The sequence below is a fragment of the Oncorhynchus mykiss genome, chromosome 1 (assembly GCF_013265735.2).
Source record: "Oncorhynchus mykiss isolate Arlee chromosome 1, USDA_OmykA_1.1, whole genome shotgun sequence".
Classification (NCBI taxonomy): Eukaryota; Metazoa; Chordata; class Actinopteri; order Salmoniformes; family Salmonidae; genus Oncorhynchus; species Oncorhynchus mykiss.
The window spans coordinates 42,956,176-42,975,711 of record NC_048565.1 but is presented as its reverse complement, the minus strand read 5'-3'; the positions used below and the strand labels follow the sequence as shown (position 1 = coordinate 42,975,711).

Genomic DNA, 19,536 nt, shown 5'->3' with positions numbered 1-19,536 from the left:
CTCCTCCCTATGAGAGATGCCCGGTCCAAGCTGATTGAATTTAAAGTGTTCAATGGGATTTATTGGACTCCTCTGAGGTAGAACAGAGTAGGTTTGATAGAATCCAGTCTATGCTGGAGATGTGGGGTGCGGGCGGGCGGGCGGGGAGTCTGGGTGCTTTCCGGGTGCTCTGTGTATTCATGTCTGTCAAGTTATTGTTAAATGCCAAATATAATTTAATTGCATTGTTGTTATAACATAAAAGGAAACAATAAAAACTACATATAATTAAAAATAATAGTAATAATAAATAAATGAAAGATAAAGCAATCTGAATGGAATATGGGGGGGGGAAATAAAAAATCTATCTTCAACATGGAAATGCTACCAAAAATAAATTACTGAAACTTGTTACAAATGACAGTCACCCATGATTCACCAAACTATATTTTGAAAGAGGAAGCAAAGTACTTTAAGCATATATTTTTGTTCCAGTCTCCATCTCCACTAACTGAAGATAATTGTAAGAATTATTTTCCTATTAATAATGTCAAATGAACAGCTGTACAGAAAGACTCATTTGAAAGCCAAATTGCAGAGGGGGAACTTATGTATCTCATAAACCCTTTAAGTCCGGGAAAACTCCAGGGCTGGATGGTATACCAGTGGAGGTATACCGAACCTTTTTTGATGTACTCAGAAGACCGTTATTAGCATGTTTTAACTAGAGGTCGACCGCTTAATCGGAATGGCCGATTAATTATGGCCGATTTCAAGTTTTCATAACAATCGGAAATCTGTATTTTTGGGCGCCGATTTGCCAATTTTTTTTATTTGTATTTTTTAATCTTTATTTAACTAGGCAAGTCAGTTAAGAACATATTCTTATTTTCAATGGCAGCCTAGGAACGTTGGGTTAACTGCCTCGTTCAGGGGCAGAAAGAGATTTTCACCTTGTCAGCTCGGGGGTCCAATCTTGCAACCTTACAGTTAACTAGTCCAACGCAATAACGACCTGCCTCTCTCTCTTACAACCAACCAAATTATGACAAGTGTACAATATTATGTATTGAATCACATACAAAAAAGACTTTGACATTACCGTGTAGTTTATCAATAAAATGGTCTGACGGTGAATGTAGAAAGGACAATACCTGGCTATTTGTGGAAAAAATCACCCTGATTAACTCTTTAGTCATATCCCAGTTTACCTATTGTCACGACCTGGCTCGAAGTCCGTAACAAAAAGGGAGACAATGTGGAGGTAAGGAATAACAAAAATATATTTATTAACTGAAGTAAACTAAATACAATTAACAATGGTGTGTGTAGTCAGTAATCCGTAGTGTAAGTGAGTGGTTGCGTGCATAAATGTGATAATGAGGGGTGTTGAAAGGTGCCAACGCAAACAAACAAAATGGCCACAAAAATGCCACGACCAAAATCCAACAGTGTGTCTGCATGGAGAGAGTCTCCTCAATGAATGGGTAAAAGGATATTTATTCCGGGACACACCCGAACCCAGGTGTGTCACATTTGATCTACCCCCTAAAAAAATAAAATACAATAAAAATCGGACCCAGAGTGGAACGACCTCTCTCTCTCTCTCTCTCTCTCTCTCTCTCTCTCTCTCTCTCTCTCATCCTAGCAAAAGCCCAGGGTGTATATATTTCTATCCCTATCCCCTGTCGTGTCCTGTAACCTGTTTCCACAAACACAAAGGAGTATGAGTACGTGCCTTATTGCCTGTATGGCGCCACAGGAATACTGCTCACAGAGGGAGCCGGACTGACAGACTGCTGATATAATCACATACTGTGCTGCCAGAGCCCTACATACTGTAGGTGTTGGTTGTGGCTGCAGAGCGTCCACAGGTTTTTAGGAAACATGAATAAAACAGGGATGAAAGTATGTGCCCAGAGATACGATTCCATTACGGGTGGCTCCATGCGGTGAGGCCAGGGGGCCGTAAACCACATCCCCTTTTATCCGTCTCTCTTCCCCCTACTTCACCAAAATAAAAGCCCAACGTATTACCCATCTATTCTCCTACCAGTCTAGGACCAGTAACTTAACCCCCTGTCACTAAATATAGTAGAGGAAGTGTTTATTTCGGTCGCTGATTTCCGATGTGTGTTTTATAAGATTTGTGGAAGTGTCCAGACGGCAGTGCACCCACCATGGCAAGTGTAACTGATAATGACCGTTAAAAAGAGCCCCCGTATCTTAAAGCTAAAAAAAAACCAGACTGCAGCTTAAAACTTTGCATCTCACAGCAATTTTGCAGGTAACTTTCTGCAGTGTGTACACACAAAAAATACTATAGTGGTAAGAATACAACCACTGTAGTATTTATTATCTTTAAAAAACTGTAGTGTTTTGCAGACATTTCTGTAGTATTTACTACAGTGTTTTTTTGTGGATAACACTGTAGTATTTATGATAGTATTCTACAGTATACTACAAAACTCTATACTAAATTCTACATGTGATCGAGGGATACTACAGTGTGGGGTGGTAAGGTAGCCTGGTGGGCAGGAGCTTTGGGCCAGTGACCGAGAGGTTGCAGGATTGAATCCCCGAGCTAACAAGGTAAAAATATGTTGTTCTGCCCCTGAGCAAGGCAGTTAACCCACTGTTCCCCGGGCGCCGATGACATGGATGTCGATTAAGGCAGCAGCCCCCCACACCTCTCTCAATCAGAGGGGTTAAATGCGGAAGACACATTTCAGTTGAATGCATTCAGTTGTACAACTGACTAGGTATCTCTCTTTCCCTTAGTATAGTTCACTACAGAATTATATACAGTGCATTCAGAGAGTATTTAGACCCCTTAAATGTTCTACATTTTGTTACATTACAGCCTTATTCTAAAATTGCTTATATATTTTTTTCCCCTCATAAATCTACAAACAGTACCCTATATTGGAATCTTTGCACATTTTGAAAAACAATCTAAACTGAAATATCACATTTACGTAAGTATTCATACCCTTTATTTAGTTCTTTATTGAAGCACATTTGGCAGTGATTACAGCCTTGAGTCTTCTTGGGTATGGTGGTACAAGCTTGTCACCTGTATTTGGGGAGTTTTTCCCATTCTTCTCTGCAGATCCTCTCAAGTTCTATCAGGTTGGATGAGGAGCGTCACTGCACAGCAATTTTCAGGTCTCTCCAGAGATGCTCGATCGGGTTCGTCCGGGCTCTGGCTGGGCCACTCAAGGACATTCAGAGACTTGTCCCGAAGCCACTCCTGTGTTGTCTTGGCTGTGTGCTTAGGGTTGTTGTCCTGTTGGAAGGTGAACCTTTCCCCCCATTCTGAGGTCCTGAGCTCTCTGGAATAAGGTTTTTATCACAGATCTCTCTGTACTTTTCTCCGTTCATCTTTCCCTCAATCCTGACTAGTCTCCCAGTCCCTGATGCTAAAAAAACATCCCCACAGCATGATGCTGCCACCACCATGCTTCACCGTAGGGAGGTTTCCTCCAAATGTGAAGCTTGGGATTCAGGCCAAGGAGTTCAAGCCTGGTTTCATCAGACCAGAGAATCTTGTTTCTCATGGTCTGAGAGTTTTTAGGGGCCTTTTGGCCAACTCCAAGCGGGCTGTCCTGTGCCTTTCACTGAGGTGTGGCTTCCGTCTGGCAACTTTACCATAAAGACCTGATTGATGGAGTGCTGCAGAGATAGTTGTCCTTCTGAAAGGTTCTCCCATCTCCACGGAGGAACTCTGGAGCTCTGTCAGAGTGACCATCGGGTTCTTGGTCACACGATTGCTCAGTTTGGCCAGAATGCCAGCTCAAGGAAGAGTCTTGGTGGTTCCAAGGAGGCCACTGTGTTCTCGGGGACCTTCAATGCTGCAGAATTGTTTTGGTACCCTTCCCCAGATATTTGCCTCGATACAATCCTGTCTCACAACTCTATAAAGAATTCCTTCAACCTCATGGCTTGGTTTTTGCTCTGACATGCACTGTCAACTGTGGGACCTTATGTAGACGGGTGTGTGCCTTTCCAAATCATGTCCAATCAATTGAATTTACCACAGGTGGACTCCAATCAAGTTGTAGAAACACCTCAAGGATGATCAATGGAAACCGGATGCACCTGAGCTCAATTTCGAGTCTCATAGCAAAGGGTCTGAATATTTATGTAAATTAGGTAATTATGTTTGGGGTATTGTGTGTAGATTGATGAGGGGGGAAATAATTTATAACTTAATAAAATAACTTATTTTAGAATAAGGCTGTAACGTAACAAACTGTGGAAACTAAGTACTGTAGTATTCTATAGTAAACTGTAGTATGTTTTATGCGGTTAGAGACTTACTGTATGTAGGTTTTCTTGGTTGATTACTTCAATTGTCCTTGGTCCCCAGTTTCTCCAAGACAATGGATTCAACACATTACAGAGAGGAGGCAAAGGGTAGGAAACCCATGACTATCAACATTTATCACAGACAGTAGCTCCCAGGGATATATTTGTATAATCCAGCAGCTCAGCAGTTTGTGCATTGTTTACCTGAAAATGCAATTTAATTCAAAGGCTTATTCCTCTTTGTTTTGCCCTGTTCCCTTTTTCCTACACTGAAGGGCTTTTTAATATAATTTGTGCGCGTGCATGTGTGTTTCTTGAGAACCTTTGAATTATCCACAGTAAGCTAAATAAAAATCACAAATCTTCAGAATCTAAGACTTGAATGTATCTCATGTTGAGGATGACTTGATGGCTTCAAGGGATGTTGTATGTAAAGCCGTTCAAAGGCTTACAATGAACTTGAATTACCGTACAGACAATAAATCGATGACAGGGTCCTGACTTCAACACTCGGCTGATTTCCCACTGAACTGAACAAGATACATATTGCTGACGTTCCATTCTTTCATATACCATTATGGGCCTTTGAAATATTGCGTTAAGTCTTCCACCGTCCAGAGGACTTAGCTGTTCTGCTCCTTTGATCAACATAATCATGATACCCTGTCACTACCCATATGTATTTTGTTGCCGTTTCGGATGCATGTAAGTTACTGCACAACTCCAGGAATTACATGCAGTTCTATGGTATTTAACATGGTGAACAATATTATGTGCTAAAAGATGGTCCTTTAACTGTTGCCTTTTTGTTGTAGCCTATGTTGTATTTCAGTGATGGGGAGTAGTGACCTACAGTATATGTAGTTCAACTAGTCATTTAACTACATTTGGCAGTAGCTTGGTGGTAGTTGAACTAAAATCCAATCTAGGTAGTGTTTTCAGTAGTTAATTACTTTTTTTTGTCATGTAGCGTTGTAGCTTACTTCTGGAACTAACGTTACACACAACTTTTCTTGTGGAAAAAGAAAATAAACTTTGGATGAAGTAAGCAATCATATCCTTTCTATTTTGGCATCAGACCTGCATAATTTTCACTTGGAACATAATTTTTGTACACTGAGTGTACGAAACGCTAACAACACCTTCGTAATATTGAGTTGCAGTGGATTTAACAATTGTCATGAAGTAATTAGTAGCTTGGTTAACTATCTTTTCAGAGTAGCTTCCCCAACACTGTTGTATAGGCTGTTTTCCTTGGCTAAATGCTAAGGAACTAGCCTGTGTTTGTCTGTTTTTGCAGCCCTGCTTGTCCTGTCTTCTCTTAGCTGTTGCAGCTCTGTCTGACAGATGTGCCTGCAGGTCTACTGTTTAGACTGGGGGACTTGGCTTTTCTTGGTGTGTGTGGTCTGTCTGCTCTGTCATCTCTACAGCTTATTCACACTCCGGTTGACAAGAGAGCACAGACATGTGTCTCCCTTCTCCTGTCTCCTGCAGTCATTGGCTCGGAACTAAGAATATATGGCAGAGTCAGGCGTAGTTTTCTATTGTATTACAATAAACAGACCTGAGTGTGTTTATTAAAATGTGTGTGAAATTCACTAACACAAACACTGCCTTTTTAAACAACCACAAACAAACCTCTCTCAGACTATGCTCGGTAGCAACTAGTGAAATATGCAGAAATCACTCCGCCATTACCTGGTTGCTAAAATTCGAATACATTAGTTTGCCTATATTCAGTTTATGTGGCAAAACAAACAATATATAGTGTATAGAATTATTGTACCATCTAAACCGCTGGGAAATACATGTTTAATATTGTATTTTCAGCTGTTTGAAGCTGGTGTACAAAACCAAAAGTAAAAGATGCTAAATCTAAACTTAAGAACGAGAAGTATAGAAATAGCACACAGAATATATCTACCACTTCTTAGATTTGCTTTCAATGAGAGATCTGTAATTTGGCAAAAAAGTTACACATTGCAGCTTTAACTACACAACCATAAATTCACACTGATTTCCTGGGACCTGACTGACTGGCACACACTCTAGTTGTGTCTGCTGAGGAGGAGAGCATGATGTCAGAAATCCCTAATTAGTTCCACCGTCCAGACACCTTTATCAACTTTATTGTTGTAAGTCACCGGTAGGGACTCAAAATGGCCGCTATCGTCTTGTTGCCCAATTACCTGGACGCCAGACTTAGTCATAAAAGGCCAAGACAGAATCGAAAATATCCGATTGTATTGACGTCTGTCTGTCAATTCGATTTGGTCAAGTAGAAAAGAGCTTGTTAGCATACTGACAAGGACGGACAGGATGGTCAGTCTTAGACCACATGTCTATTTATAACCTTTAGCCAGCCGGAATGATAAGCAGGGAGGTGCCAGACACGCTGGAGACTGACTGGTGTCCGACAAATTAGGATGACCCCCAACCCTTTGTTCAGTTTGGACCCTGTGACATTTGAGTTCCTAGAAGTGTGTGGTCCATTTATGCAGTTTTTTCACCTGACAAGTCCTCTATGTTGTCCTTTTTGTACACAGCAACAGCCTTGGCCCCAGTATGTATAGAGTGTATAGAGTAACCAAGAGGAATGAGAGCTGAGATCGTGTGGGCAAGCATGCCCTTTGTTGTCCTAAAACAAATAAAAATCTGTCATTTAGCAGATGCTCTTCAGTCAACCTTTTAGTTTTTTATCTCCTTTTTCTCCCAATTTCAATTACGATCTTGTCTCATTGCTGCAACTCCCCAACGGGCTCGGGAGAGGCGAAGGTGGGGTCATGCGTCCCTCGAAAAATGACACGCCGTACTGCGCTCCTTAACACACGTCCGCTTAACCCAGAAGCCAGCTGCGCTAATTTGTCGGAGGAAACACCACTCAACTGACGACCGAAGTCAGCCTGCAGGCACCCAGCCCGAGACAAGGAGTTGAGCCAAGAAAAGCCCGCCCGGCCAAACCCTCCCCTAATCCAGATGACGCTGGGCCAATTGTGCGCCGCCCTATGGGACCCGTGGTCACTCTGCCTGACTCTGCCATATATTCTTAGTTCCGAGCCAATGACTGCAGGAGACAGGAGAAGGGAGACACATGTCTGTGCTCTCTTGTCAACCGGAGTGTGAATAAGCTGTAGAGATGACAGAGCAGACAGACCACACACAAGAAGAAAAGCCAAGTCCCCCAGTCTAAACAGTAGACCTGCAGGCACATCCGTCAGACAGAGCTGCAACAGCTAAGAGAAGACAGGACAGGCAGGGGCGCACAAACAGACAAACACAGGCTAGTTCCTTAGCATTTAAAAAAATATAGGACAAAACACACATAATGACAAGAGAGACAACACTACATAAAGAGAGACCTAAGACGACGACATGGCAGCAACTCATAACAACAACATGGTAGCAACATGGCAGCAGCACAACATGGATCGCAGCACAAAACAGGGTACACACATCGTTGGGCACAGACAACAGCACAAAGGGCAAGAAGGTAGAGACAACAATACATCACGCTAAGCAGCCACAACTGTCAGTAAGAGTGTCCATGATTGAGTCTTTGAATGAAGAGATTGAGATAAAACTGTACAGTTTGAGTGTTTGTTGCAGCTTGTTCCAGTCGCTAGCTGTAGAGAACTGAAAAGATGAGCGACCCAGGAATGTGTGTGGGGGCCTTTGGGGACCTTTAACAGAATGTGACTGGTAGAACGGGTGTTGTATGTGGAGGATGAGGGCTGCAGTAGATATCTCAGATAAGGGGGAGTGAGGCCTAAGAGGGTTTTATAAATAAGCATGTCATGTCTTTAGTATCATTAAAGGTGAAGAATTATTTTATCAAATTAATTCTCTGTCATTATTATTGCGTGATTAAACTAATCGTGTACATTTAATTAACTGGGAAGCCGGGAGACCACGGAAAATCTTCAGATTACAAAGTTATAATTTTCCGAATATAACTCTTGAGATATTATTATCTGATCAATTAGTCTTCTATTAATGAATTATTCTTTACCTTATATTAGTCTAACTTCAAACGTCGTAGAATTCTTGGTTAGCCTAAACCATGAGTCATCCATACACCAATTGGCTTAATAATGTATTTACTAACTAACTAAATAATCACAGAATTGCATAACAAGCAACAGTAGATAATTGGTTACTAACAATGATAGGGATGATCCCCTAGTGGTCTAAACCGGTGTGTGGACTGATAAAGGAGTGGGAAAGACAAATGGATTCATTACACAGGGTCTATAATTGCATACATCGAAAAGCAAATCCTTCACACATGAACGGCCGCTCATTCGAGAATAATTGCAAGAATATATTTATGCCCGTATGTCATTGTTGTCTTCTCTGTTGGAATCCGGTCTGTCTGCTGGAGAGTTCATCAGAGTCTCTCTGGTTGCGTTTCCCCAAAGATCAAAGTATTTTGTGGTTAGATTGGATACTTCAGAGTACCATTCAGAAATGTTCTCATAGAATAGTTGTTTAGGCCGTTGTCGGTACTCGCATCCTAGGTTTACATCATTTCTAGCTGCAGTCTAGTAATTAGTATCTAAGATTTGCTCTTATTCTGTAGGGGTCGATCGTCTCAGAGTTGAACCATTTCCAGCCGTGTAACCAATGATCTACGTGGTATGGTTAGGAATTCAACAACCATTGCAACCTTAGCTTACACCGGGGTTTGCGTGGTCTGATGTGAATTTCCTCAGGAGGGTTTTTTATTTGTAGCAATAGAAAAGGGAGGTACCATGACGCCTGATCATGTCGGTGCTCACGGGGGCGTGGCCACTGACTAGTAAAACCTTACAGGGAATACAATTCTCTCAAATAAAAGATTAACATCACATTACATAATTTCACAAATAGTTTCATCTTTACTCATTCATTTTACACAAAAATTAGATGCATACCCCATAATTGAGAAATGTACACATTCAGATATATAGGTATGTGTGTTTCCTGTCCTTGAAACACACTCAACATAACTGTCCCTTAAGTGTCCACGGACCATTCCCACACTCTCAAAAGTGGACATTTTGTTTAATTCTCCAATTTTGAGTATTTAGGAGTTCGGCCAAGTGAAATCTTTTGATCACTCTGTGGTCTCTCTCTCTGCATGACCAAGGGGAGAGAGTCTCCGCCAGGAATTTATGGCCTGAGATAACAGAACCTGGGTGTAGGAGAGAGTGAGAGGGGGAAGCCACGATCTACACCCAGAAAGCGCCACGTCATGACAAGCATGAACCAGTGTGTCTTGCGACGGGTATACAGAAATTACCAGTTTACAGAAGAGTATAGAGTGCAGTGATGTGTCCTATAAGGAGCATTGGTGGCAAATCTGATGGCCGAATGGTAAGAACATCTAGCCACTTGAGAGCACCCTCCATAATCTAGCATGGGTAGGATGGTCATCTGAATCAGGGTTAGTTTGGCAGCTGGGGTGAAAGAGGAGCGATTGGGGTGAAAGAGGAGCGATTACAAAGCCTGCAGCTTTGATATGTGCTGAGGGAAGGACAGTGTACCGTCTAGCCATACTCCCAAGTACTTGTATGAGGTGACTACCTAAAGCTCTAAACCCTCAGAGGTAGTAATCACACCTGTGGGGAGAGGAGCATTGTTCTTACCAACCACGTGATCTTTGTTTTGGAGGTGTTCAGAATAAGGTTAAGGGCAGAGAAAGCTTGTTGGACACTAAGAAAGCTTTGTTGTAGAGTGTTTAACACAAAATCCGGGGAGGGGTCATTTGAGTATAAGACTGTATCATCTGCATATAAATGGATGAGAGAGCTTCCTACTGCCTCAGCTATGTTGTTTATGTAAATTGAGAAGAGCGTGGGGCCTAGGATCGAGCCTTGGGGTACTCCCTTTGTGACAGGCAGTGGCTGAGACAGCAGATGTTCTGACTCTTTGAGAGAGGTAGTTTGCAAACCAGGCCTAAGACCCCTCAGAGACACCAATATTCCTTAGCCGGCCCACAAGAATGGAATGGTCTACCGTATCAAAAGCTTTGGCCAAGTCAATAAAAATAGCAGCACAACATTGCTTAGAATCAAGGGCCATGGTGGCATCATTGAGGACCTTTATGGTTGCAGTGACACATCCATAACCTGAGCAGGAACCAGATTGCATACCAGAGAGAATACTATAGACATCAAGAAAGCCAGTCAGTTGATAATTGACACGTTTTTCCAACACTTTTGAAAAACAGGGCAAAATAGAAATATGCCTATAACAGTTAGGATCAGTTTGTTCTCCCCCTTTAAATAAAGGACTACCAGTGGCTGCCTTCCAAGCAATGGGAACTTCCCCAGAGAGGAGAGACAGGTTAACAATGGTCAGAGATGGGCTTGGTGATGATAGAGGCAGCAACCTTAAAGAAGCAATGGTCTAAAGCATCTGACCTAGATGGTTTAAGGAGCTCTTTTAGCACCTCGGACTCAGTGACCGCCTGCAGGGAGAAACTTTGTAGTGGGGCAGGGGGAAAAGAGGGAGGAGCATCAGGGCTAGGTGCATTAGAAGGGGTGGGAGATGAGGAAATGTTGGATGGGCAAGGAGGCATGGCTTTGTCAAATAGGCATCCTGACTTAATTAAGTGGTGATTAAAGAGCTCAGCCATGTGCTTCTTGTCAGTAACAACCACATCATCAACTTTAAGGGACATGGGCAGCTGTGAGGAGGAGGGTTTATTCTCCAGGTCTTTAGCCGTTTTCCAGAACTTCTTGGGGTTCGACTCACAGAGAGAGAACTAACTTTGGCCTTCCGGATAGCCTGAGTGCACTTATTTGTAATTTGCCTGAACGAGAGCCAGTCAGCCTTTCGCCGAATGCAATTCTTGAGGTGGAGGAACTCTGCAAGAGTCCGGTCAAACCAAGGGCTGAACTTGTTTTTAATTCTAATTTTCTTTATGGGGGCCAGGACATAGACGTGTCCTAATCCATTCACACGCTCAGTCCATCATGAGACATTCACAGTTCAACATATGCAGTGGGACGACTGTATAAAATACATTTAAAAAATACTGAGCTAAATTTTATGCTCCAAAAAAAATGAAAATTATATTCTTAACACTAATACAACTGCTCAGAGAAAGAGATTTATTTTAACACATAATCATTTATTTTTTCTGAAAAAGATAGGGGTCAAAATTATTCCCACCTAAAATGTTTTATGAGACTGAAGAACACCTTGGGAGGGATCTTAGACCATTCCTCCATTTAAAATCTTTTCAGATCCTTTGATATCCTTCGTCTGCACTTATGGACTGCCCTCTTCAATTCAAACATCAGGTTTTCAATGGGGTTCAAGTCCGGGGACCGAGATAGCCATTGCAAAATGTTGATTTTGTGGTCAATTATTATACATTTTGGGGGATATTGATGTATGCTTGGGGTTATTGTTTAAATTTCAGCATCCTGGCAGGGGCAACCAGGTTTTTAGCTAAAATGTCCTGTTAGTGGGTAAACTTGACCTTAACAAGGGCCCCACGACAAGTGGAAGCAAAATAGCCCCATAACATCAAAGATCCACCACCATATTTTACAGTATAGGTATGGGTTGATGATCACACTCATCTAATTTGTACATGTGCAGTTGCCAGGGATGCTTGCCAAATGATTAAATGGCTGTCCTCTATCTTATTAGATACTGTTCCACATTAAGAAACTCTTAGAGTCCAGAGTCTTAATCCTGCAGATTTATATTTTCTTTATCATTTCACCCAATAGGTTTAAGAAGAAACCTAAGACGACTTTGCTCTATTGGTCTAATTATTGAAGTGCTTCTTAAATAGAACTAGCCCCCCACCCACCACCGTGTTTCTGTTCTGCTGGCGATGATGTCGTGTTGGCTAGACTACATAAGCTTTACTCCAATAGAGCTCCACACAGATATGCCAGAATCAATGTTGTTTGTTTCATATTTACTCTGCCTGACACAGCCACAGGGCACTTTTACTTAGATTTTATGTTATACTCTTTCATACCATGATAGAAAAGCAGTAGTGTTTTGGCTGGAGGAGCCCTGAAAATGAGTATTCTAGGATGGATCTTCCTACTGAACTGAGCTCGCTTTCCAGTTTTCCTTTTAAACACGTATCGAAGGAGCTGCCAGGTTTATTCAGCATCAGAGAAAGTTCAAATGAAGAAACCCTGTGCAACCTTGCTCTGCTGCAACCTTGCTTGTCTAATAAAGGACTTCAGAGCCCCATGCCTTTTGGTTCTCTTCTGTTGAGTCGATGGCGATGAATGCAGCTGGGATCTGTTCACGTGGGAGTGAGAGGACGAACGTGCCCTTGTGTCGGGTGGAGGCATCAGCAGCACACTCACATGCTAGCTAAGGGCCCCCATAGCTCTCTGATAAATGCATGTCCTTCTATGAGGCAGCGGCTACTGACGCACAATGTATTGAATTAATAGTTAAGGGCCTGACGGGCTGTGATCAGACAACACACAGGAGCTGAGCCAACGCTTCTTTAGCTATCTGTGTGGGACCACTTTCATCGTTCTCATCCCACACCAGGCTTACGTGAACAGTGACGCTGACATTAAGGATTATTATTAAAGTTGAATGTGGCATGTAGAATAGTCTGTCACAGACACAGCTGCCCGTGGAGAGAGGAGCACTGCACTCTGAAAAAGGAAACTGATTTTAGGTAAACAATTTGATTAAGGCCACCAGAGGAAAGTGGGAAAGCTGGTATCGCAGGTGCAGCAAAATGCTTATATTTCTAGCATACCTAAGAATACACAGCAATACACATAACCCCCCCAAATAACAATTATGTAATTAAGAAACATCAGAACGGGCAATGTCAAAGTCCGGAATATAAACATATATATATATATATATATATATATATATATATAGATATATATACAGTATATTGTAAATTTTATATTTTATATTCTTCAAAGTAGCCACCCTTTGCCTTGATGACAGCTTTGCACACTCTTGGCATTCTGCAAAGAAACCATTACTACAGGACACCAATAATAAGAAGAAACATTCTTAGGCCAAGAAACACGAGCAATGGACATTAGACCAGTGGAAATCTGTCCTTTGGTCTGATGAGTCCAAATTTGAGATTTTTGGTTCCAACCACCATGTCTTTGTGAGATGCAGAGTAGGTGAACGGAGGATCTCCGCATGTGTGGTTCCCACTGTGAAGCGTGGATGAGGAGGTGTGATGGTGTGGGGGTGCTTTGCTGGTGACACTGTCTGTGATTTATTTAGAATTCAAGGCACACTTAACCAGCATGGCTCCCACATCATTCAGCAGCAACACGCCATCCCATCTGGTTTGTGCTTAGTGAGACGATCATTTGTTTTTCAACAGGACAATGACCCAAAACAGACCTCCAGGTTGTGTAAGGGCTATCTGACCAAGAAGGAGAGTGATGGAGTGCTGCATCAGATGACCTGACCTCCACAATCACCAGACCTCAACCCAATTGAGATTGTTTGGGATGAGTTGGACCGCGGAGTGAAGGAAAAGCAGCCAACAAGTGCTCAGCATATGTGGGAACTCCTTCAAGACTGTTGGAAAAGCATTCCTCATGAAGCTGGTTGAGAGAATGACAAGAGTGTGCAAAGCTGTCATCAAGGCAAAGGGTGTCTACTTTGAAGAATCTCAAATGTAAAATTTATTTTGATTTGTTTAACACTTTTTTGGTTACTACGTGATTCCATATGTGTTATTTCATAGTTTTTATGTCTTCACTATTATTCTACAATGTAGAAAATAGTAAAAATAAAGAAAAACCCATGAATGAGTAGGTGTGTCCGAACTTTTGACTGATACTGTACATATGAAGCGGGTAGGTAAAACAGTATGTGAACATTATTAAAGTGATCAGTGTTCAATGACTGTGTACATAGGGCAGCAGTCTCTAAGGTGCAGAGTAGAGTACTGGGTGTTAGCCGGTTAGTAACACAGACTAAGATTCAGGGCAGGATACTGGGTGGGTGCCAGCTAGTGTTGACTATTTTACAGTCTGATGGCCTAGCAAGCTGTTTTTCAGTCTCTCGGTTCCAGCTTTAATGCACCTGTACTGTGTCTGCCTTTTAGATGGTAGTGTGGTTAACAGACTGCTCGGGTGGCTGATTGTGCCTCTGGTGATGCGTTGGGCTGGGTTGCGTACCAAGCAGTGATAAAGCCCGACAGGTTGCTCTCAATGGTGCGTCTCTGGAAGTTTGTGAGGGTTTGTCTACCCCGTCGTATAAACACCAGAGACGTGGATTAGTGTATCTCTGTGTATATAAGGTAGTACTGGGTTTACCTTAAGACCATTCAGCTGAAACTCTGCCCCATCTGTCTCAGAGTTGCAGCCATCACAAGCACTCAACCTCGCCTTGCCGAAAGAGAGGGGGGATCATTACCACAGCGCAGAGGTGTGGAGTTAAGACTAGGCTGTTTTCACAAACCCAACCTTGTGAAAGGGCTAGGTAAGTGGGTGTTACGGTGCTGCTATTGCTATTGTTTGTGCAGTAGTTCTGAGGTGAGAGAAGATGTATCCAAGTAAAGGAAGCGCGAGCGCTGTATCGAAAGGTATCAGATCTTTCATCCCCCATCTCGTCAAATCAGCATATGTACACTGTAAAGGAAACGTCATCTCTCTGTGGGGGTTTGATATCTTATCAGGCTAAATGCATTTTCTCTTTGTTCACAGATCATTCACATTGAGTCATCTGGGGATTGAATGTCAAACCAGATAAATATAAGGATGGAGCTCCGTGGAGCTGTGATATGTGTGTGAAACAACTGAGACAGTCTGTGTTTGACCCTTGTATTCCATAGGATAGCTCTGAGTATCTTTAAGCTACTCTCCCATTTCCATGCTTGAAATGGTGCGATAATTCCAAAGGCAGAACCCCTGCCAATTTATCGCTGCTCCTTACATGGCAGTGAGCATGCAGGTATTGAGCAACTGACAACTTTGTGACAAGGCTGCAGAGATACAGTACTCCGCAAGTCTGCATGCAGTAATCATCCTTATTATGAGAGCGTTTTGATGTCATTATAGCCAGCTCTTCACAAATATAGGCGTAAACATAAGCGAATGATAAATAGAAGCGTAAATAAAACAGGGCGTGAATATAGCAAGTGTCGTAATGAAATCGAAGGATTGAAGGTTGCATCTGAGAGCACTGGCCAACTCCACTCTCTTCATGTGATATGTTTCACACTGACAGGAAAAGCCCCTCCCCCCCATGCAGATATTAATATGAACCTAGCCCCTCCGCTCACCCTCCTCCGACACGTTTCCCTGGCCTCATGATATTTGAATTAATGAATGGCCTCCTGGACCCCCTGACGCGCAGACAGCACAGATGAAATTGCTGAACTTGTATAGGCAAAGCAGTGCTACGATCAGCTTATTACATGGTCGGAGAGGAGGGGAGGATCCTGGGCTGCCTGCAGCCGCCTAATTGGTTGCTCCCTCAGCAGTGGGGAGGGGCCGAGGAGAGGCAAAGAGAGGAGAGGGAATGAGGGCAGTGTTCTAATTTAGGGGGGATAGGATTGGGAATGCCCGTTAGATGTGGCTTGCCGATAATAGCACACATCAGCCACAGCGCTGCAAATGAGAGCACAGGCAGAGAGCAGGGGACTGAGTGCAGAATGATACCATAGAGCACAGAGCGAGAGAAGGAGTGGGAGAGAGTGTATTGTCAGCACGTTGGAGAGCGCAAAGAACAGAGGACTGAGAGAGTGCAGGAAAGGAGGAGAAGAAGCGGAGAGAGGGAAAAAAGATAGAGGATTGTGTTTTTGTAGGGGGGTAAAAGTTCCCACCGCTCCAGGCAGAAAGCAGACCTGAGGTCAGCAGCAGGGAGAAGTGAACCAGGTGGAAGAAGTCGAGCAGCTGACAGCAGGAGAGAAAGAGTCACAGGGGGTCTGCTCTCACGGCAAACATCACAGCAGTGTGGAGAGCACAGGAGATCCAGGGGACACTATTGAAACTTACCGACTCAAGGACGCAGTCTGCCGTCACTTGTCAGGGTAATAATGGTTCTCACTGGACTAGGGCTTCTCTGCATGGCTAACTCAAGAGCATGAGAGCAGACGCTGGGCATTGGGCGGAAGACACATAGAGCTGGGAATAGCGCCTGTGTCGTTCCTTCCTCTCACTTACCTGTGTTGGGGAGATAGAAAGATTCTGATATAGAAACATTCCGATTGTCTGGCCTTGAAGAGAATCAGTACAGAGCAGAGAGGGAGAGAGGAGCCGGTTAGAGTGGGAGAGTTCTGTCCTCTCATCTCTGAGACATGGTAGAGTGTGTAACAGTAGCGAGCCCCTCAGCAGCAGCAGCAACAGCCCCAGAGCATGGAGAAGTCCAGCAGTGAGGAGTCAGCCATTCACCGCAGCCCGTCCGTGGATAGCCGCGACTCTGACTTTGCCCGAGCCTCTACATCTGGCCGCCCGTTCGGTGGCCGCGGCTTCACCGCCGGCGCGTTCTACGGCTCCACGGGGCCACGTGGCGCCTCCGCCGCACAGGGGCAGGCTGGGACAGCGGCCGATGCCAGCGTCAACATCGGAGGAGACAAGAGCAGCAATAACAAGTACACGGCGCCCAAAGGCAGCAAATACGTGGTCTTTTACCTGGATCTATCCTTTGTGTTCCTTTTAGAATTCAAGAAGTGCAACATGGCACGGGGCTGTCTCTGCTGTTTGAAGTACACGATGTTCCTCTTCAACCTCATCTTCTGGGTAAGTCAACATGATTTATCTCTCTTCTTCTTCTCTTTCTCATGTCTCCATCGTGTTTGTTCTGTTTTGGGGATGGCTAATTATAGGATGCATTAGGATGAATTTGGGCCAACAAGCAGGAATGACACTGACACATGGTGCTGGAAATTACTCAGTGGATACAAATGTAAACGGGGTAGTCATTAGGTGTGCAGTAATATGAGTAAGGCAAGATGGTAAAATGTCATATTGCATAATACTTGTAAACTGATATACGGATCATTTCAAGACTTCTGTTCAGGCGTATGTGAGATAAAGATTGGTGTTCAAGTTTATGAGGATCATTATGAAAACCCTTTTCTTCTCAAGGTGATACTGTAGGTCTTTGTGCAACCATGTGTGTTTCATAACTATGTCTGCCTCATCCTGGCATGAGGGGGGCTCATTTGCATGTTACTATCGCTGGTTGTTATTGAGGCGTTGGAGTGGGGGTTGTCACTCCAACGCCTCAAAGTCCAAATTGGCTATATCGTAAAAATGGATGAAAACAAACATTTGCTGTTTGGTTTTCATTTGAAGATTAGGGTAAGGCATACGGTTAGCAGTGTGGTTAAGTTTAGAGTTAGGTTTAACATCAGATTTGAAAAAGAGTTTGAGGAGTGGTTGCTCCTCCATGTCTCCATGTGGGTGCTCTGCTGGGGTGCTGGGGTTGGCACTCATTCAGATGGCTTTACAACATGGCTCCATGTGGCTGGGGTGCTGGCACTCATTCAGATGGCTTTACAACATGGCTCCTGATGGATGCTGATTTACTGCAAACATTATGAGGATTTAGAGTGTTAAGCTGTCTAGTTAAAGGACAGGGGGCATTGCTTACATGTTTTAGATGGAACCATGACATATCTGGGGAATGGTTCTGAAAGATTTAGAACGATTGAGGATGTTTTAATTCATTTTGGAGAGCCACTGGAGAGTTGGATGGGAATAATCTGATTTGTTGGTTTTATTTTACACATTGGGATTTTTTGGGGTAACAAAGATCAAAAAAATAAATACTAGCACTTTCACACATCATCATCAAATCCCCCAGATTGCAGTGGGCCTTATGTTGGCATCTGTAATTTTGTTTGTGAAAGTAGGCATCATCCAGAAATATTTAACCAGTGGATTACCGGGGGTTTAGTTGATGGACCGGAGCCTTTTGTGTGGAGCCAGTCATGCGTGAAGCGTAATAACATCACAACACCACAGGGTATACCTCTCCAATCACGTCACCACTAGCCTACTACGTGCACCCTGCAATCTGGGGCACATTTGAGGCTCAGGCACCAGGCTGCTGCCCATTATTACTGAACCATGACAAGACCAATAGCCCACAGCACAGATTCCAATGTAGCTTTCGGGCAGAACACCCACACAGTGCAAGAGGGATATGTGTGTGCCTGATTGGCAAGGCCTGCTCAGATCAGGCAAGGTGTGTGTGCGTTACGTGATGCATGTGGAGCGATCAGAGGCCGGGCTACTGGATGGCGGCTGAGGTCATTGTGTCAGTGCTGCTTTGCCATCCGTGACAGCTACGGGAGGATTTAGCTGAGGCGCTTGCTCTCCCCGAGGGCTTTGTGTGGCTCAACCTGTACTTAACCCCTTGTGTTGGCAGTAAAACCCCCCATGTTAATAACCTGATGCTCTAGCTCCACACTGGGAGGAGTGGGGAAAGAGACTTTGCCTTTGGCACTGAGCTGGATGCCCTAGACCTGCCTTATTGTCACTGACTCTCCTAGGGTTGGGGAGAGTAAGGAGGGCTATGGGCACCCTATGGTGTGAGGAAATTGTGACCTTCCTCTGTGTGCGTGTTGATCAGTGGGGAAGCCTGGAGCGTCCGGGGGGCTTTCACTAGCGCAGTGGCTCCCGCTGGGCAGTAATTGAGCTCCTCACACTGCTAATGTTCACTTAATGATCACGGCCCTTGCTAGCAGATTGATAGTCGTTGTGGCGCCTTGACTCCCTTTAATGACAGTTTAATAACTGTCCCAGGGGAGTCACTGTTTCCCTGGGTGGCCATGTATCCACCTCTCTGTGAAGGCAGGAGGTGTCTGTCTGTCTGTCTGTCTGTCTGTCTGTCTGTCTGTCGCAGCCCCACCGGGTCCGGGTGTCCAGAGGCAGCACTGAGGCTGGCTGAAGCCTGTGGCTGGACCCAGTTTAGGGAGAGACACAAGGGCTTGGGGGCAGGGTGAAAAGCAGCCCTGTATCCTGACACCCCTGGGACATTGCTGCTTTCCCTGTGGCACTCCATGAATCGCAAGTTTACGCTGCCTGCCCAGGGCCTCAGCTTTGACACCCCAGATCGGAGCGGAGTTGCGTGGTGGCTGCCAGGCCTATGGCGTAACCCGACGCCAGGTGCAGACAGCGGGCCTCCCTCGAAACCCACAACCCCCAGCCCTCCACTCCCTCCACGGGGCTTACAGCGGTAACTTGAAGCACAAGGTAAATAGCGCAGGCACTCCAGGCATGTCCCATGCACTCATCTCCAGGCCTCTCCAGCAGTTGTTCCTGACCATCT

General features: G+C 44.1%; 1 protein-coding gene across 2 annotated transcripts in view; it reads left to right on the top strand.

Moving 5' to 3' along the window:
• tspan9a (tetraspanin 9a) overlaps positions 1 to 19,536 on the top strand; it is a 276,224-nt gene that overhangs the window by 153,341 nt on the left and 103,347 nt on the right. The window contains exon 3 of one of the 2 annotated variants that reach the window (XM_021601788.2): positions 16,918 to 16,997. In XM_021601788.2, the coding sequence (XP_021457463.1) occupies positions 16,935 to 16,997 (63 nt within the window). In that variant the 5' untranslated portion in view covers positions 16,918 to 16,934. Of the gene's footprint in view, positions 1 to 15,778; positions 16,998 to 19,536 lie in introns of those variants that run through there. The other variant, XM_021601781.2, reaches the window with a different exon arrangement.